This window comes from Pundamilia nyererei, unplaced genomic scaffold (assembly GCF_000239375.1).
Source record: "Pundamilia nyererei isolate P.nyererei 1_Seehausen unplaced genomic scaffold, PunNye1.0 scaffold00004, whole genome shotgun sequence".
Taxonomy (NCBI): Eukaryota; Metazoa; Chordata; class Actinopteri; order Cichliformes; family Cichlidae; genus Pundamilia; species Pundamilia nyererei.
This window is the reverse complement of record NW_005187405.1, coordinates 5,719,630-5,740,327: the sequence shown is the minus strand read 5'-3', so window position 1 is coordinate 5,740,327 and position 20,698 is coordinate 5,719,630. Positions and strand designations below refer to the sequence as shown.

The 20,698-nt window shown below is 41.8% G+C and overlaps 2 protein-coding genes across 6 annotated transcripts in view; one reads left to right on the top strand and one right to left on the bottom strand.

Annotated features, from left to right (window-relative positions):
- LOC102196296 (solute carrier family 12 member 9-like) overlaps positions 1-8,725 on the bottom strand; it is a 24,654-nt gene extending 15,929 nt beyond the window's left edge. The window contains exons 1-8 of the mRNA XM_005721551.1: positions 8,504-8,725; positions 8,291-8,415; positions 8,019-8,105; positions 7,172-7,336; positions 3,915-5,327; positions 1,783-1,917; positions 304-441; positions 118-224 (exon numbers count right to left, since the gene is read on the bottom strand). Coding sequence (XP_005721608.1) covers positions 118-224; positions 304-441; positions 1,783-1,917; positions 3,915-4,116 — 582 coding nt within the window. The 5' untranslated portion in view covers positions 4,117-5,327; positions 7,172-7,336; positions 8,019-8,105; positions 8,291-8,415; positions 8,504-8,725. The remainder of the gene's footprint in view (positions 1-117; positions 225-303; positions 442-1,782; positions 1,918-3,914; positions 5,328-7,171; positions 7,337-8,018; positions 8,106-8,290; positions 8,416-8,503) is intronic.
- A 243-nt stretch (positions 8,726-8,968) lies between these two features.
- The window catches only part of clcn2a (chloride channel, voltage-sensitive 2a), a 59,236-nt gene continuing 47,506 nt past the window's right edge, over positions 8,969-20,698 (top strand). For 4 of the 5 annotated variants that reach the window (XM_013912349.1, XM_013912343.1, XM_013912353.1 and 1 more), the window contains exon 1: positions 15,240-15,580. In XM_013912349.1, coding sequence (XP_013767803.1) covers positions 15,530-15,580 — 51 coding nt within the window. In that variant the 5' untranslated portion in view covers positions 15,240-15,529. Of the gene's footprint in view, positions 10,358-15,239; positions 15,581-20,698 lie in introns of those variants that run through there. The other variant, XM_013912352.1, reaches the window with a different exon arrangement.

Sequence of the window (20,698 nt, the reverse complement as noted above, 5' to 3'; positions counted from 1 at the left end):
TTTAAAACATTCAAATTCCTCAGTTCTTTATTTGTTTAGCTCTCATACAATACAGTAAATATCTCAATAATCTTAGAATGTATCTAAAAGAAGGGCAATGAAAAACTCCAATCTCACCAGGCACACAATGAAACACAGGAAAAGCAGGGCGGTGCCATAAAGCAGAGACCACCAGTATCCCGACGGCAGCATGTGATGGTGACCTGCAGCAGCTGCAGCACCCTCTGAGTGACAGTAAAACAGAGTTAGTGCATAAACAAGCCAAAACATCTACATGTCCCATCTTGTCCCAATAGACTTCACCTTCTGGGACCCCGAAGGTAGATGTAATAGCCTCGACCAAACCCAAAATGTAGAGAGCACTACTGCAAATGTTGGCAAAGAAAAACATGATCCCAATGCTGCCACCAAACTCTGGACCCAGGGCTCGGCTGATCATGTCTGGTGGTCCAAGTTGAGGAATTTCTGACTTGAGGGTGGCAGTGGAATAATTAGTTTTCCCCTGGGGGGTCTTAAAGGACTGAAATGACCTAAAGTGTTCAAGTGTCATGAACATGGATGAATGCTCTAAATTAGAATGAAAGTTTCTTCAATGCTTCACTTCTAATCTCTTGAGAAAGAATACAGTGGACCATCATTACAAGAAAAGAGAAAGAGCTAATGGTCTACGACTGCTGGAACTGATCGTGTTAATAAAGATGTATTTTTTATTGCATCCCAGGACTTATTTAAATAGTCTTCGATTGTCCAGTTTTAGTGAGGCAGTGCAAATTGTTGCCGCTTTCTGATCTTGCGTTCTTTTTGTCCTCCGTAAACCTTCGAGATGGTTGTGTTAAAAAAAATAAAAATAAAAGAATCCCAGCAGCAGCAGGTTTTGAATACTCAGACCAGCCTGTCTGCCACCAACACACATGCAACATTCAAACTCACTTAAATCTATTTTGTTACCCATACTGATGCTCGCTTTAAACTTCAGCAGGTTGTCTGAACCATGTTAAGTTACTGCCAAGTAATTGGCAGGACAGTTATTTGCTGTCGTAAGCAGTTCAACGGGTGTACCTAATAAAGAGGCTACTAAGAATATAAAGTTTGAAACAATATTTAAAGGTAAGCCATTGCATCGCTTAAAACCTAATTTATCAATTATTGGCAGGCTTTAGGATTATCATGTATTATTTAATTTTGAAAGCATCTGTGACCAAAATGGGAAGGACTTACAAGGGATCATTTCTTCATTTAGAATAAAAAACATGAGTGGACCAGTAGGAGAGCAGCAAAGCTCAAAGGAATAATACTGATTTACTTTTGACACTGGTGTCTTTTTTATTTGAATTTTAACCATCTTTTATCTAGCCTGCATGAAAGTACACATGGACCAAAGCTAAGACACGCTTTAAAAGGTGCACAACTCAAGACGACTTGCTGCCATCACACAATTAAGCAGCCTAGTGTGGCTGCATTCTCTTAGCTATCTTTTCCTGAATTTGAATGACATCTCCTTCACGTCTTCCCTTACATAACCTCAAGACATTTTCAATCAAAGTCAAGAGAAGACCTTTGACTGCAGCCAGATTCTTAAATATAAAACGCCAAACACTTGGTCTCAATACTTCCCCTTTAAGAGGCAGCTAAAGACCTGAAAAGAAACAAAGGAGATGCCTGTGCAGCTAGAGGATATACAGCAATAAAGCAAATCAGAGGGAAAAAATAAGTGTGTTAATGAATTCATAAACAAGGTGTGATTTGAAAGGCCACTTCCCTTTCTAAGCAATAAAAGGATACAGTAGGCACCTCCAGCATCTAGAGCTCCATTGGTGGAGATTGCACAGATGGAGAGCACAGTCATTGTGATGATGAAGTAGGCCACCAGGAACATGGCAATAGTGTGGTACAGCCCTGCTTGGCCCACAACAAATCCTGTAATAAGCAAGTAACAGCACATCTTTCACTGAACATCCATTTCTTTATCACTTTAAACCTTTGAGCATCACGTTTAAAAAAAATAAAAAATAAAAATGATTGAAACAAGTTTAAAATCTATCGGACGAGAAATATCAAACATTTGCTGCAGTTTGAATACTCACAGCTTGCAGTAGTAACTTCTCCAAACTCAGCGCCCTGATTCATAAGTACAGGTTGGACTGTTTTACAGGCTGACGCGATAACTATCAGAGCCTGACTGCACAGCTTCAGTATCAGTCTATTTTCTAACATGTAAGCAGAATTTTCCTCAGTGAGCGTGCAGTGCAGAGTGGAGGCCCGAAGTCTACTCAGATTCAACATTTGAATAGCGAGCCATAATCACTTCAGCTGCATTTGTGTCACTGGGACTAGATTACCGTATTTCCCGATTTACCTTTATTACGCATCCAAATAATACAAAACGCTGCAGCCAGACTTCTAATATGTTTCAGTAAGCAAGCCCAGATTATTCCTGTGTTACTTTCCACCTACTTCCACTTGATTTCAGAATTTGAGTTCAAGTAGTCATACTAACCTCAACACCATACAAAGTGCTATGGTCCAGACTCTCAAATTCTTGCTTTTTGCAGGATTTGCTAACAAGCTCTGAATTTAGTAGTTAGGGGGACTGGGAATAGTTTCCCACTCCAGCTACGTTTAGGTGACTGTGTTTAACCTCTCTGTTTTTAGGATCTGCTTTTTACCTGTTTTTTGTTTTTAAAATATGGTTTTGTTATTTATTGTCATTTTTGATTATTTACTACGATTTTTCCTTTTGTATCTTATTTTGTTGAACAGCACTTTATGACTATATGTCTGTGGAAAGCATTTAATAAATGTAATCACTGAAAGCGCTTAACCAACTTAGTAGACGACCCAGTGTAAGGTTTATGCCACAGCTGCCCCACATTAACAATATTGGTAATGACCAAAATCGGCTTTTACATTTCTGTAATGGTTAATCCACCAGTTTACACAAGCGATTTAATGGAAATATTTTAAACACCAAAATTAAATAATTATTGTTCTCCATGAAGTTTCAAATTACCTTTAGAAAGTAGAAAATAGTAAAGCACTTTAAAAAAATTAAGTTGCCAAATTACAGTTATTTTCTTGCATTATTGAAAGACAGAAAAAACAGAAAAACATAGTTTGCGGTCTAATGTTATGCTCAATTGATTTCCTATTCAGTCATTTTTTGTTTCGAACAAGTTTTTTCAAACAGTTCAAAAACATTTGTGTTTTCTTGTTTTGTATAAAAGGTGTATCATATATCATAATAACACACAGGGGTCTTCAGACAGCTGCTTTAAAAAAAGGTCCAGGCATTTGTAAAAGCAGATGAATGAGCAGGCGAGACAAGGAAGGGTATGGCCATTAGCACAAGGTTAAGTTTAATCAGCCCACATCTCCCCTGGATATCCATTAAAAACACCATCTAGATGATTAGTTGGATGACCTATAAAATCTTGAGGCCCAGGCTATTTTAGTGAAATGCCTCAGGTTTAAACCCCTAGAGGCGTTTGGTATTTTATAAAGTTGTTTCATAAAACAACTTTATGGGAGTTTTTTGTTTTATAAAGTTTCTAAAGGAGAACAAGCCGAGAACCAAACCAAATCAATTCCCTAGTTTGCACCTGTGGATCCTCACAGAGGGCCATAGCACAGGTGAGGCGTTGATGTCCAGAGAAAAATGAGGAAATAAGAGTTAACCGGTGATATTAGTGAACTAATCGTCAGTATCAAGTTCAACTCATTTTTAATTGTCCATAACTGATGGGGAAAAAATGGGTGTGGGGAGTAAAATATCTCCATATTCTGGAGTCGGACGTGAATGATTGAAAACCACTTATTTGGCTACAAATAATCCACTGAACACGTGTCAGGACTCATTTTTGTTGAGGTAGAGACTTTACTTTTCAGTCTTTTTAAGATCTCCTGCTGATACTCACCAATCCGCAAGAACACAACAACGCTGAACATGGACAGTAAAGTTGGAATGACGACTCCAAACAGCACCCCGAGCTTCTGAGGCGCCCGATCCTTGGATCGTCCGGGGTGTACCCCTCCTCCGACCCCGGTGCGTTTAGATCCATCAGACGGCTCGCCGCTAGTGGTCAGTCGGTAGTGTAATAAAGGCGTTTTTTCTGACATCGTAGATTATCAATAATAACTGGTAAGTGCAACTTTATTTAAATAAAAGATCAGTTCTATATTGTTGTTATGGTGAAACGTGCCATCCACGTCGAGAGCCGCCATTTACCTCCACGCCTCACCTGCACGAGCCCTTCACCTTGGGCAGGTAATTTGCTAATTGGAGACAAAAATGACGTTGCTTCCTGCAAGGGCTCGTCCTATAATGTCCAGTCTCGTCTCCTTATAATTAGCTTCTTTTTTGTTTTTATTAGACAGCAATCAATTAAAATAAATTAAATGATTAGTGAAAAACAAAAAACAGTCTTTCTGTCTTTCGTCTATATTATAAAAGTCCTGTATCACAATTATTTTGAATAATGTATCTTTAAATGCAAAATATATGAATTCTATCGAGAAATTTTCCAACAATACGGAGATTTCTTGTACTAGAAAAGCAAATAATAATCATATTAATAATAATAATGCTAATAATAATAGCAGCATACTTCTTTAGCAATGCTCTTATTCAAAGGGTAAACAAGATAAGATTTAAAAGTGCAAAGAGAAAAACACATTTGCTTTCTCCTAAAAAGATATTGCAGTATTAGCAGGGCTGAAGAGCAACAAATATGTTGGAATAAGTCTCATTCTGTTTACATTATTAAGCTGAAAAACATCTGGAACCAGGATTTAGATAATACAGATGTTGTCTGAAGGCATCATAAAAACGCTACATGGCAGATTTTAGCCTGTTGTAGGATCTACATGCTTACAGTCGTATTTAAAGCATCTCCACTGTCCTGCAGAATGATACAAAGATAAAACTAAAACAAACAAACATAAAACGCCTCAATATCATACATTCATTTTTCTTATATTCATATTACCCTGGCTTTGCTTTATCTTAATGACCGACAGATAGTGAAGTATTCACTCTCTTCTGGCTATGAAAAACAGAACATCCATAACAGTGACTTCTGCGAAAAGGTGACGGAAAAAAATGTAGATCAATCCAGTTTTTGCTTTGATGGACCTCCTTCGTGAGCGACCCCCAGCTGCACTAGTGAAAAGCTGCTCCCGTGTCACCGGGAATTGGTGCACTTGTGCTCCAGGCCAACCATGAACCACTCCAGCTTGGCTGAGATCAGCAGGTTGTAACTCATCAGGACTGTTCTCAGACTCTGAGTGCTTCGAGGAACACAAGACAGCGATGGAGTCACCACTGCCCCCTGGTGGTTGAAATAGGAAACACAGCAATGATGTGTAGTTTTTAAAATGGAAATAGGGAAGAGCATGAAGCCTGTGAAAATGTTCGGAGTCACCTGGAAATGAGATTGTTGTTGAACTGGGCTATTATTGACAGTAGGTGGTTTAATGGCTGTCATTAATGAGCCTCGGTGTGTTTTAATACCACATTCTATATTACCGAATATTATAGTTAAAAATATCTTTTATTTCCTATTTGATAACTATTTTTGTATTGTAGTAGCACAGCTGATTTTTTTCCCTGCTGTTTAATTAAACTTTAATTTAGTTAGTTCATTATCTGGAGCATCCATCTTTTTTATGGATGATTATAATTGTAAAATGGACCAAAAGTGTTTACCACTTGCTTTATAGAAAAGCACAAACTGACTCTAAACAGCATAAAAATGAAAATTAGATTAGATTAGCATCCAGATAATGGTCTTGGAGGCAGAGCTGTAAATTAAAAAATAACACCCAACTAAGACTGTCCACTAAAAGGTAAAGACGGGCTCACAAATACGATGATAAAATGGGAGATTTGTACAGGATCAAAGGAATCTTGAATAAGGAAGGCTATCAGTCCTATCGGTCCTCTGGATGCTGCATAGTTGGAGCCAGGTTGCTCCTATGACAGGACCGAGCACTAGATCCAAACTATTTAAAGAAGAAGCAGGTAGCAAGTATCCTGATTGAGCGGGCAGCACACTTGTGAGAAGCACTTTATGAGGCTTGAACACGCTGAAAATTTAAAATACTAGCAGTGCTACTCCTCAGCCTGCTAGCACTTATGATATAAATTGGAAAAATCGCAGATGATTTTCAGGAAAGTTGAACGACTGACTTTGACTTTGAGGTCAATGTCACTGGGATTCAGACTACTTGGAGATTTCTAGCAGATACACCAATCTCAAAATCCTCGTCTCAAAAATCGTCGCCTCATTCATGAGTTATCGCATTCACAACCTTGGGTTACCACACTGCCAGCCTAGCAGGGTGACGACAATACACTGTCAGCCTTTTACATCTAACAAGAAGACTGTCAAAGGTTTGACATGCTTTGTCGTTTCTTTGACATAAACAAAGCAAAATATTATTATTATTTCAACTAAAAATAATTATTTCTATATTTGTTAGTGCTGTACTAATTTTTTTTATTCACTTTACACCTGATTGGATGATTAAAAATATGAGATTCATGTCAAATATAATTTCTTTTTGGGTGAACAGCAAACCTGTGCTCACGCACATTGAGCTTAAGTTTGTGGTCTTGCCCTTATGACTTCTGAGAACAACTTTCTCACTAACAAAGTATGCGCTGTTATCTTCTTCATGTCCTGAGGAAGGAAAGCTCGGGTCACACAGCATAACATCATCGCTTCCAGTGCACGGAGATTCCAGAAAGACTCACAGACTTACGAGAAACCAGGATATTTCCACGCCAGAGGAAGCTGATAATGCCTCTGTATCACATGCACACCAGTGGTAGAGAACCCCATTACATGTGTTCCCTCACGATGTGCGAACTTGTATCAACACAACACGTGTCGTAATGTGTCTGATGTGCTTGAGTGACAGAGACACTCAGTCAGCTTTTGGATTTGCAGGTGAGAAGACATGCAGGCTTTAGTTTGACAGTGAAAGCTTCTAAGGAGCTGAAATTCTACGTTACCTAAAGAAAATATCTGAATCCAAGACATTCAGAAATTTTGTGGCCAAATTTACAGCTAGTCTACCATTTGCACTTACACTGAACGGCAAATCGGTGCTTACTGGGAGTGCTTATGAGCTTGTTTGCATGCAATTTGTCACTGTGAGTGCGTCTTACGCTCAGCTGAAGGCGGGTGAGGATGAGCAGGTAGTTGTTGATGTTGTTCTCCAGTCTCTGCAGCAGCAAAGCGCCACATCCTGCCGGTCTGAGGCTCCTTTCAGACTTCACACCCTCGACAAGAAGCCTTAAAGATGCAACTATCTCTCCTCTCTTCTCCCGCTCCTGCAGTTACATGCACATTCAGAAAAGGGAGGAGAGGTAATAAAATGTTTGGCAGCACTTCATAATAAAGCCCATGACTTATGGTGCAATTTTCGATCGTTTTACGTGTAATTTTTCTTGATTTAGGGAGTAATTTTCAGTACCTAAAAATACTTAGAACAAAAAGGTTTTAAAGGAAAGAATAAACGAATTATACTTTAAGTATTTTGCTTAATGTTGGTATATCAGCATCCTAATGTTTCCCAAATTACCCAAAGTTGATGATGAACCCTAAATGTCTATTAGTAATATAAGAAGGGGAGGTTAAGATATTACATAATGCAGCCCACAGCCTTAATGAGGAAGCAGTGTTTGTCTTTTCCTCTAAAATAGCCCAAAGGTATCTTTCTCCATATTATATTGACAGTGTAATCTGGGCCTGCTTTATAATAACCCAAAATGTGTTCACTGCTAAATGCTCACAGTGCAATTTGTTCCTTAATTAGTTTAAATCCTCCAATTTGATACCAAGTTGTTCTGTTGTGCCTATTGTGCTGAACATTACACCCTAAATTCAGACAAAACACACTGTGAATACTGGGAAATTACACCATAAGCTGTGGGCTGTTGTACAAAGTGCTACCAAATGTTTTACTCAAATCTGCTGCGGTGGAGAATGGATTCATATGTGTGCCAGCATTACCGATTTGTGTTCCCAAGATGCTGCGTGAAGCTCAGTGCAGGGTAGCTGAACCTGTGTGGAGAGGGTTGCCGAGCCATTACAATTACTCTGCAACGGAGGAGACACGGGAGAGACAAGTGACAGAGACAAGACAGACAGGTGGACAGGCTGACTACAGGTAACAACAGACAACAGCGGATTAGATACAGCATCCAGATGGAGGTTGTGAAACAACCCATTTCTTTAAAATAAATTGATCTTGAAGCCAGAGAGGAAGGCAGTGACATTCTTACCAGTGCACTGGACATCTCGGGCACAATATTCAAAGCCTTTCTGGCTGCTCTACTGCACACAAACTCTGTGGACTTGGTCTCACTGTCCCACACTTCAGAGGCTATCATACAGAGCAGCAGAAGTCCTGGATAAGGTCAGAAATACATGCTGAAAGTGAGCCGTCCCAATAAAGTTTGTAATAAAAGACTCATAAGTCAACCTTTTGTACTCACTGCTTAAAGCCATGCCCTGCTTGGCTTCTCGTTATGAGTCCACATTTGTTCCATTAAGAGATGTGCCCAGAAATTGAAAATGTGGAAAATGCCCAGAGTCTTCTGTGGTGTCCTGTTTGTCTTCTCACCACTTGATTTCCCACCTTCTCATTCAGTAGTGGGAAGTGCGAGTGTTATCTAGCCTGAGAGCAGGATGTGCTCCAACTTCTCTGCTGCGCAGCACAACAGAATGTTATAAACTGAAAGTGGCATTTTATTGATATCAGCGAGACTATTTTGCTTCTGAGTTGGCTGTCGTAGTACTCGGGGAACAGCATCGTTGCTGGAAAACAGGTTAATGATCTATTATTGTGAAAGAATCCATTGACACAGCTGTCCTGAAAGATATTTACTTTTCGTCCAGGTTAGCGCTGGCCAATAGAAGTCACAGCCAGGGTACATAAACGTCCCCAAACTGTCCTAGGGAGCTAAAGGCGCCAGCAGGTGTGTGTGTAAGCACCGTGGGTGTATAACCTGTGTGTGATGACATAATGCATGCGTGACTTAATGTGTTTAGAGAATTTGAGGCGCCCTAAACGCCCAGCAGATTGCAAATGTTTCATTTTTTTTTTTTAGCAAAAGCTTATAGAAAGACACAGCTTGTAACTTCTAAACAGGCTTGCGGTCTTTGCAGGCAGGACAAGGTGACATCACTGGCAACGTGATTACCCACTCGAGGATCGCTTAATAGCTTGTAAACATGACAGAGAAGGAGAAGTGAACAGTCTGCACCCGGATGCATGCAATCACCCACCGGGTTGCGCTACCTTTTGGGTCGCAGCTGGAGGACGAAGCGGTGAGGCTCCAGTTCAGCTGCCATGTGAGGGTTAAGGTTAAAAGGAGGCGCATTAGCTGTCAACACACATGGACAGGAGACAACGTGGGGAGTGCACCATTCATCCTCATTTTCAGTCACACGCGCTCATCCTACCACCTCAGTCTGGACATTGACTGAGCCCCGCTGTCTTCACCTTCCTGCACCCGAGCTATTTTTGCGTGTCATGATTAAGACGCACGACGCTTAATATGGGACCTTAAAGTGTTTGCGCGCGCGTGTGGTGGTGCCACATGCGAGCAGAGAGGGAGAGAGAGAAAGAGAGAGAGGGATGCAGAGCATGACCGAGCATCAACACTCAGTCTATGTTCTGTTTCCCCCCTCCAAGCTTCCCTCTGTTTCTGCAGTCGATCCCGGCCGCTGTTAATTAAGACGAATGCGCGACGCCGATCCGCATATGATGAGCGGAGCGCCTGGATTTCTGCACACGAGGAGAAAACTGCGGTCTGTAACATTGACGGTACCCGCATTGCATCACGGACACGACACCCGGTACCCCGCTGTCTCCCTCCCACCTCAGCAGGCGCAGATGAGGAGGCTGTAGCATCTTATCATAGAGTTTCTTTGACTTGTGCAGCCGCGCTCTCAGGCGGCCGGCTGCTGTTGCTCATGGTCTCCAGATTCAGCCAACAGCTGGCTGCTCCTCTGTGCGCCGTTCTGAAGGCGCAAAGCCGGTAATTACGCGCGGTGCTGACAACTTTGGCGCGGCGCTGTATGGAATGCGCACCAGCAACAGGCCATTCTCTGGGATCTACTGAGATTTCCCTTCCTGGGAGTAAAGTGCGATTTTCGGGAGTCATCTGCAATCAGATCGCCTCATCGACTGAGTGAGCGCTACAACCTGTGGCTGTGCGCCACTTTATTTCTGTCAAAATCCTGCTAAGGCGCAATGGAAGGACAGAGCTGACGGTTTTGAATACGTAGCCCGGAGAGCAGGGGGGAAAAAGGGAGAGAGGAAGACAGCAGCCCAGGGAAAAAACGTGAGTGCACAGCTGGATTAGTGTCTCTTTTCTGTCTTTTTTTTAAAGTATCAAATGTCACAAAATGTTCCAAAGTTTGCTCATTCCAGGGTCAAGGGCAAATTCTAACTGAAGGTCTAACTGGGCTTTGGTGTATTTGCTGGTGTTCAGGTTTCGTTTTGTCTTTATTTCTTCTCAGTTTTCTTATTCTCTATCAGCTGTATCAGCCAACAGGAATGAAAGACAACTGAGAAACTTGGCACACAAAACTGAAGGGGCACAGGTGGTTGCACATCTTCATGTTGCAGAGGAATGACTCAAGGTGCTTGTGGCAGTGTGGCTGTATCACACATCTATGCCAAATGTTCCATAACAAAACAACTTTGCCAGTGATCCGTATGTATACACCACCTAAACAGTCATTTAATTCTAATGACAGGCTTTTTATATAATACGGAAGAGCGTCTTACCTCATGCAGACACCGAGGATCAGTGGGTAAGAAACACATCAATCTGTCTGTGGGTTTTTTTTCCTCCTGTATGCTGGTGCCACACTGGCCTCCGTGCACAGGTGATAGATTTCTAAAAACTCCTGTAGAAATGGAGAGATGTGGGTCAGTGTGCTGGTGCTTGGGGCTGCAGAGCACCCAGTTTCTCTGCTGTCAGGACCACAATACACACAATACCTCTGCCCGTTTATGAATGCCAGGTCCTTGATATAATGATGCCAGTGACACATATTGCTCTCAAGGTTATAATGCAAGGCCGAGTTGGAAGCCCACGGTGCATATGAACACGAAGAGCATGAACAATTGTTTTTTGTGAACGTGTGTGTTTCTGTGCGTGTGCTTTTAGGTAAAATGCCACAGTGGTCTCTGAGGGCCTGGTTCATTTTGGTGCCTGTGGCCCAGCGCTTTGAACCAGTTGCCTTGCCAATAGCCAATAAGCTGCAGCCTTTTGCAGGACTGTCAGCCAGTCAAACTAGTCCCCACAGGAAGTTGTGATGTTTTTTATTCAGGATGACCTGAGACTGGTTCAATTTTTTAATGTGAGAGCCACAATTTCAAGAATTTATTAGCAACCCGCCATTTGGTGGTAAAACTTTCTATCAATGCAAGTAGCAGTTTAGAAAAGACTCTTTGGTTTGGCTTAAAAAAAAGTTTGAAACGTCCTGAAACCAAACAGAAAAAAATATTGGCAGACATGAAGGGGTTTTTTTTGTTTTTTTTTTGAAGCAGTGAATCCCTGGAACAGTGGTTATCGTTTAGGTGTGAGGCCCACTTGGCAGCACATCTGTCAGGGCAGTAGATTTCACTGCCAGTATGTAGCACCTCTGAAAAGCCTTCCAGTGAAAGCCCAGAGAGATGACTGCTTGCAGTATAATTACACCGCACATGTGGGAAAAGGAAATGATCTGAATGTGTAGCAAGTCTTCTCGTGTGAGCGTTTAGAGGTGGATACTAGCTCTCTTGAGACACACACATGCACAGATGGATGACAAATTATAGGAAAAACATGAACACTTGTGCGGGGTTTTCTGTCTCAAATAGGCCTTTGTGTGTGACCGTTGATTAATCTGCACAGAGGAATGGCAATGAGCCTGTGTTACTTTACCTAACAGAAATCTGTGCATTTTTCTGTATTTTATAATTGAAGAAATTAAACACTACTTAAAATATAGTCAGTACAGTCCTAGTAGTTAACTTTTTTTCCCCAAGTCCACTTCTGCCTTTAGAGGAAAAGGTCACTCCAAAGCATGTTAAAACATCACATCAAGAAACATTTCTATCCTTGTAGGAATGCTCTCTTACTGAATGACAATGCCCATATTCATTAGTATGAGAATGGCATGAATCATGAGCTGTGGCCTTTGGATCAGTGTGTTTGGTAGGACAATGACCCATCCCTCCAACTGAGCTCCAGAGATTTGAAACTGTTCTGGCAGCACGCGGTGGCCCGACACCTTACTAAGCCACTTTGTCTTCTTTTTTGTTTTATTGTTTCTTTTTATTTCCACCCATCTGTTTAGACACACCACAGTTTTATGACTCATAAGAGGAGTGGTTACAAATACTTAAAGGGGATCTGCTGTAGTGTTCATTAGCACAGAGCAGAACTATAAAATACTTCTTGTGGAAATGTTTGGCAGCAAGTTTTCATGCAAAATGCACTTGCAGGCAATGCATATTCTCCCTCAATCCATCCATTTGTCTGTTTTCTTAACCACTTGCCTGATTCAGGGTCGCAGCGGCACCGGAGCCTATTCAGGCTGTTATTAGACCCTGCTCGGGTCTACTAGTCTGCTGCCTAAATCTATAGGCGTAGAATAAAGTGTGTTAGAGGGGGGAGTATGAGAAGTGAACTGCAAAGTTATGATTGTAATTTATTCTATATTCTATAATTTGGTGTTTTAAAGTTGGTGCTCACAGCACTATTCAGCACATTTATCCAAAAAATTGTTTCTTTGAGTTTAAATCTTTCAATTTCACATCATTATTCATGCCATTAGATCACATCCGCTTCAGTTTTGAACCAGTGTCCATGTGCTCGTGTGTGCTTTTACTTCTTTTTTATTTATTTCTTTACTTTTGGATTGGATTTCTTTTTGAATGAAAAAGCTTTGCAGAGAGAAATGCATTTTAGTTTCCAGCACAATATGAGGCATTTCCAGCTCGCACATTTTCCACATAAAAAATCTCTTATATTTTCCTCATTTCATCCTGAGAGTGTGCTGCCTTCGTGCTTCAAAGAGTCAAAGAGTTACTGTCATTTTAGCTCAGATTGCATCAACACGAGAATGTTTAAAAATTTAAGGCCACACGATACAGATTTCTCATGTGAAACTCAGCGTAATTGTTATGGGAGGCGCTAAACGGGCTGAGAAAACAGTTGCATCTTGTCTGTGGCTCCCAGAGGAGATTTCTAAAGTCAGTGAAAACAACTTTGATCATGTCATCAGGGTTATGTTCGGTTTTAGCACAAAAGAGTGCAACACCAACATAGTTACCCCGCAAATGATGGAGGGCTCAATTACACACACTAATGAGTTGCTTTATGGGAATTCACTTTGACCTTGCTTCAGTTTTGCCCACTTCACTTTTCATGTTTGAGAGATATTATCACACATGCTGACTTATCTTTTCAAAATATCTATGAAGGATTTAATGTAGTCAGATGCTGTGACATAGACCGACAAACAAGATCCTCTACAGGCTTTGCCAAAAAGTGATTGCTGGTATTTAAACTGATGTAAATGACTTGCTGACCTGTAACCTCTCAAACATATCTCTCTTGAATGATATCAAGCCATTTTGAGACACAAGGTAGAAGCTGCAGTCAGTAATTTTTATATAGCCTTGAAAACGTCTCATTAAGATAAAAAAAAAATCTGCTTTTAAAGAGACAGCCGACCAAAATACAGGATAAAAAAACATGAGTGAGAGAAATAGGTATTTGATCCCCAAGCAAAACATGATTTAGCACAAGATGGAGAAACCCTTGTTAGTGAGTACAGCTATAAGATGTTTCTTGTAGTTGCTCATCAGGTTTGTGCACATCTCAGGAGGGATTTTAGCCCACTTCTCTTTACAGAAGCTTTCAAAGTCTTTTAGGTTTCTTGGCTGGTCTGGAGACTTGGTAGGCCACTCCATGACCTTAATGTGCTTCTTCTTAACGTACTCCTTTGTTTCCTCAGTGGTATGTTTTGGGTCACTGTCGTGCTGGAAGGCCCATCTATGACCCATCGTCAGTGTTGTGACTGAGGGAAGCAGGCTCTCGACCAAAGGTCTATGGTACATCGGTGCTAATTTTGACAACAAAATTTGATTAAGTTCAATCTTTTACTTTTAGTCCAGGTAGTTAGCCCCCCCCCGATTCTGCTTTTCAGGCACAGATAACATGTGCGCACCTAACCTGGAGATTACCTCTGACCAGATCACTTTCACACTCATCCCGCTTTTGTACACTACTTAATTAGTTCTGATTGGATTTCATCTCTCCAGAAAAGTTTCATCTTGTTTTTATTCATTGACACAAATGTCAGTACATTTCCATCCCAGTTTTTGTGCTGGTGCATTTGTTTTTATTTAGTTATCGTCTTGTTTTTATCAGAAGAAAAGGTCATTGATAAAAACTGATCAAAATTATTGGTCAGTAAAATGAACACTGTTGTACATGGCTCCGTCCTTTGTCCCCTCAATGTAACAAAGTCGCTCTGTAACCTTAGCAGACAAACAGCCATACAGCAGAATGTTTCCACCTCTGTGCTTGATGTGGGGATGCTGCTCTTTGGGTCATAAACAACACGGAGGATCGAGCAGATGCCAAACAGCTTGATTGTGGTTTCATTTGACTTTCTCCTAAACCTTCTCTGGATCATTTATATGTTTCTTCCATTTCCAAATAATCACACCAACAGCTGTCACCTTCTCACCAACCTTCCAATCTGCTGGAGCCAGAATTCCTGCTGGGTTGGGCATCACTTATTTGACTCAAATGTGTATAACACCTTCAAAATTTGGTTTGTTTCCGGCTTTTTACCCCCAAATTTTAAAAAATTTTCCAGGGCCTTTAACGGTTTTAAAAACCAAACCAAAAACCACTTCCACTAAAAAACAACAGAACACCAAAAATGACTTTTTTGTCACAACACCTCGTCCTGACAGCCCTGCTGGGATATTGTAAGGACTTCTTTCTGACACTCATTGAGCCATAAAGCTAAGCCCACTACATTACTCATCACACTTGATCAATCCAGTGATGACTCAAATCAGGAGCAAAGGAGAGCTGGGTCGTCCATGATGTTTGTCCGAAACGCCCTCGCACTAAAGCACGAAAAAATAAAGCAGAATAAAATGCGAACATCCTCAAGTCCAGTAAGTCCAACGAGAGACAGACAGCAGCAGCAGCGGCAGCACAGTGAGAGTGGAGGAGGGAGGCGGTGTATGCAGTCCAGCCTCACCACCGCTGCTGTGACGCTACAGCCGGCCGTGGCTCTCAATCCGGTGCACCCACCTCGCTTTGCACCATGCAGGAGGTCTTACGATAAAGAAACCTGTTACTCTCTGCACACGAGATGGCAGGCGGCAGCACAGAGTCTTCCTCCTCCTCCTCCTCCACAGACTGATTAGCGGGCGACTCCTGAGAGTCTCGGATTTCTTTTTTGTGGGGGTCTTTAATGAGGATATTGCCGCAATGGTGAAGGACAAGGCCGAAAACAGGACGCTTCAGTACCAGCAAACTTTGGTGAGTTTCACAGATCTCGGTTTGAGTCGTGTGGAGGGCTTTCATGGATGCTTGTTTGACTGGAGGACGGGCGCAGCTGGTGCCTGTTCAGCCGTGTCCTGGATGAGAATAGCAGGAGAGTGTGCAGCTCCTGTGTCCAACATTTCTATACAAAACCAAATAAGATATCTATTTTTTTTTCTTTTAAAATATGAAGAAAGGGTTTCGGTGTGCTCTCCCTCCTGTGATATGTAGCGTCACTCGCTGCTCTCCAGTCATTCACCTTGATCCACAGGTGTTGCATCACTCTCAGCCTCTGCCCGCACCCACCCTCCTAATTAATCCCAATCAATTCCGATGTCACCAAACCACGTAAGATTAATTGGTTCGGCTTGCAGAATCTCATGTTTGCCTATCTATATTAACCTCATATGTGTCCTAATTGCTTATTATTTAGATGTTAATAACCTTGAAATGCACATCAGAGCCTGCTGGGTGCTTTTGTATTCCAATCATGTCCTGTATTTTCTTATCTTCTCCATTTCTCCTGCACATCTTGGTGTCCCCAGTAATGCCCCCACCCTCCCCTCTTTTATCTTCCTCTCAGCCCTCCTGTCTGTGAGAGTGGCCCCTTGCACATATGAACTAAAAGTGGAGTGTTTCTGAATATTAATTTCCTCGTGCACTAGTTTTCCTCACTTATGTCATTTCACTTGGCTGACAGTGATACCCTGGAGCACTTGAAACAGTGATATTCAGATAAAGGGAACGAGAGAGACAGACAGATTGGCGGGGAGTCAGTCAGGCAAAGCAGTGGATTAAAGTGTCACCCTTCACTGATTTGTGAGCCTTGGTCTGCAGTTGTCTTTTAGCTTCTGGTGACGTGTTTTTTTGTCTCGCGTGGATTTGCACATGTGGTCTTGAGATCTGTTGGTCAGTCTGTGTTCGTGCAGCGGCATAGGTGTTAAGTGGTACAGAGGTGTTTTGCTGTTCTTGTTTGTGTGGGGGATCGATGCCGTGCCGTGTGCCTTAGATCAATAGTAATGTAAAATGGCAGTCGGTGTCTCTGAGGATTGGAACGTGCCATCTATCCCCAGAACCTCCTCTGGCCATAGGACTGCGATCAATGGCTTTATCATTCACTCCCCGTACAGCAGTCCATTACCCCAAAAATAGATATGTGTGTTTCTCCACATGCTTGCCATGGTGCAGTGTGTCTCGTAATGCTTCCTATAGGTACAAAGTGGCAGCGCTATTCATCACATACTTTCGTGCAGGTGAAACATCTGTGCTTCTCCCGGGGAAAACTGAGAGATGGATACAAATAAAAAAATCTGATAAGTAAAGGCTCGCAGTGTTTCTTCAAAGTGTGGCTGCAGTCTAAAATTGGATTCTAATGTTGACAAAAGGATCTTTTGTGTTTTATTGTTTGCCATCAGCAAGATTCAGAGGATTTTCAGTAATGCTTGGATTTTGGCAGCAGAGGAACACGGGTGCTGTAGCAGGACTGAGCAGATGACACGGAGCAGATAGAGCGATATGGAGATCTGTTTGATAACTTCTGCCGGATGAGGAAGCGCAGAAACACCATCCCTTCATTTACACGTATTGTAGTCCAAAAAAAGGCTTTCCCCTCCTGTATTTACACTATACTGGCAAAAATCTTTTAATACACCGAGCAGCAGTTTTTACAAGACAATGAGACAAAAAAAACCCCCTTTAATTTATTACTGCTGTTGGAGCTGGAGCTTTTACAGCCTCTCAGCGCTGCTGTGAAAATCCATTAAGAAAAGCTGTGCTGGGTATTACAAACTTGTCATATAAATGGTACTAACAACTGAATAATTGATACAATTACATTGCAGATGGCCATGTTTGCATTTCTTATTAGAGCCACCCCTAAAGTAAACTGACTTCTGAGATGTAAATAATACCCACTGATATATTGTGCACCGATGCTGCACAAAACCCTAGCTCTTGGAAATTGCTTTGGAAGGAATTCACAGTCTTCACCGATGTCTCTGAGCTTATTATCCAAAGAGAAGAGCAAAAACTGAGAAAAACAAGTTATTAATAACCATTGAGACTTTCACAAGAAGGAAGCATGAATGAATTTGATCATTTTAGGCAGTAGCGGTTGTTTTCTGCAGGAGGAATCTGCGTGTGACAGTTTGAAAGCAAACAACAATTTGGTGCATGGGTCACTGGCTTCTACAACTGTCAGGTGCAGTGGCATGCTGGGACGGCGTGCGGCGGCTTTCTGCCTCCCCGCTGTCTCGTGGGACGGAGGAAGGGAGCAGGTAAAGTGAAGAAGAGGCAGGTCAGAGACTGAAAAGAAAAGAGACAGACGGTGTTGTGGTGACTTGGTTGTCGAGGTGTTGCCGCTTCCATCTGAAGCTTTTTCAAAGGCCTTTCTCAGAGGTGTGGGAGGTCTGAATGTGTCATTGGGTTTGCGTGTGTTTTCTCTTTTCAGAAGCGTGGGCAAGTTTGCTCTATAGGTCCTGCATGTGCAGTTAGTTTGTGATTATACGTGAGTGTGTGTTTGTGTGGGAGGGTATGCACTGCACCTACGCATATGTCTGCCTACGTACACAGTCTTAAACGAGTGCGTGGTGAAGTCGTTGTCAGAGCAGATGTCAGCAACAGCCCGTTCGTGTCCTTCCCGCAGCAGGAGGCTTTTACATTCCACTGCTGCAAGGATCAAAGTCCTCATCCAGTTGAGAAGGAGAAGCCAGCCGCGCTCCACCGCCACTATCACCACCAACACCACCACCAGAGCACTGCAGCGCCGCAGAAATATACAGCACCTACTGTACACATGTTGAAATGTATGTGTATGTAAATGTATGTAAAAATGTATGGAAGTCTACACAAGGTGTTTTTTTTTATTTGTGTCTTTTAGCGATCCAATTCTTGCTATTTTAAAATCACTTTCAGCGTGTGTGTGTGTGTGGACGCTGACTATATAAAGCAACATTACTGCACTTTTATGTAAAGAGAGCACACAGTGGCACACCAGGAAAGAAACCCATTTGATATTTTCCTAGCGAGACCGAATTTTAGCATGTGGATTTCAAATTCTTGTATAGATTATGGAGATTTTCTCAAAAATGTTCCTTTATTTAATACAAAAACCCAACTTACGTGCATCTTTTTCATACATGCATCCATACAAAGACAGTGCTAACACACTATTTTCATAGCCGGTTGGTATGCACAGATTGCCTCTAGATCAGCAGCGAGCAGGCGCTCTGTCTACAGAAAACTGGACTCACCAGTGCGAGTCTATTGCCTCTCTTCTTTCTTTTGTATTGTTTGGTGCAAAGTGTCACAGACCAGTTGGGTTGGTAAATATGAACATGCTGCTTGCAGTTTACTTGTGTCACTCTGAAGGATTTCTGCCTTTTGGAATTAACAAAAGTGTTACCATTTCTCTCAGTGCCATTTGGTGCAGCTAGCTTCAAAAGTTGCCTTTGCGCTCTATGATGAGATCTCTTCAGGATTCAAACACTGTGTACATTTATATTCATATATTTTCAGCCTCTTTCTCTGTTGTTGTTGTACACACACACACACACATACACACACATAAAAGCGCTGTCTCTTCAGGGGGGTTTAGTTGCTCTTAGTCAGCATTCTGTTCGTTCTCCCACACAGACGCTGGCTCGAGTCCATTTCAGGTCCTGTCACTTCCAAATAGTGCTGTTACCTGCACACAATTGAACAGGCCACTGCAGAGACTGTAGACAGAAGAAAATCTCATTTTAGGCGCTTCTTAAAATAGCCCGTGCTCATTGTACTGTGTTCATGAGCTAAATGGTATCCATTAAAAGAAATGCATAGTAGCCATTAAAAATGTTTAAATGGTTACATGCTCTGTGGAACAACTTCAAAGTGGATGCAGGGGACAGTGACTTAAAACTCAAATAGTGAAATGTTGACAAACCAAAATTCATGATTAGCAACGTGTAAAACAAAGCGGTGGACGAGTAAATGTGCTCAGTAACTAAAAATGCAGTAAAGGTCAATGTCAGAGGCAATATACATTTATCCTATGATAATAACGGCATAGTTGGTTGATGTGGCAATAACTAATTTAACTAATTTATATACTGTTGAGCAATACTGAAAGCACAATATCAGGCTAAATGTGTAACTGTGCTGACGGGTGGGTGATTAGGGTGTACGGCAGGTCCTCAGCTCTGATTCCAGGCCACCTGGATATTTTTTGTCTTAACGTCATCCCACTGCTCTCTTTCCTTACACTTCCTGATTTTCTCTCTACTGCAACTCCCCATGTCACTGGCAATATATTCCTTTTCCTTTCGGCTTAGGAGAGATTGCCGCCTGTGTGGAACGTACAGGAGGTGGCACACATGACAAACACTTGCTTGCTGTGAAATCACTGAGCTGTTACTGCTCTGTTCTTATATTAGTGCCGTCAAATGTCATACAGATTTTATAGTAGAGAGCTGGCAGGTTAAAAAAAACCTTTGTGACAGATCTTAGCCGGGTACGATCTATGGATGTAGTAATAGCTTCAAGCAATATTTTCATGACTAAATATGAATTATCTCCATGATTTCTAATATTCAAATCAAAAACCTGCTTTTTCATCCCCTGAAAGTTCAAAACCCAAAGATATTTAGACTCATATAACACAAAGGAAATCAGCATTTTCTGACATTTAGGCATCTGTTGATAGACTAATCAGTCGAGTCACTGCAGGGTTGAACTTCAATCAAATCTAAAAGAGCAAAATGAATAAAGTTCAAATAAATAACAACATCAAGGCTTGGCTGAAGAGGTACCGAAGTTTGCAGGATTGACAGTTCAATATGAGAGAGGCCCGAGGGAACCAGATGATTCCAATTGGATGGATCGTGTACGTGTGTGCATGCGTGTGTGTGTGTGTGTGTGTGTGTGTGTGTGTGTGTGTGTGTGTGCGTACACAGTGCATGGCACTGGGACAATCCAGGGTGAAGTTGTGAGGCCGTATGATGAATGTTGCCCCCTAACCAGGACTGAAAGGGGACGATTAAACCCCGTCCACCAATCACCTCCCCTGGAGCTTGAAGGAAACCACCGGGGAAAGAGTCTCTGCTTTCAGCAGAGGACACACAAAGACAAACGCCTACT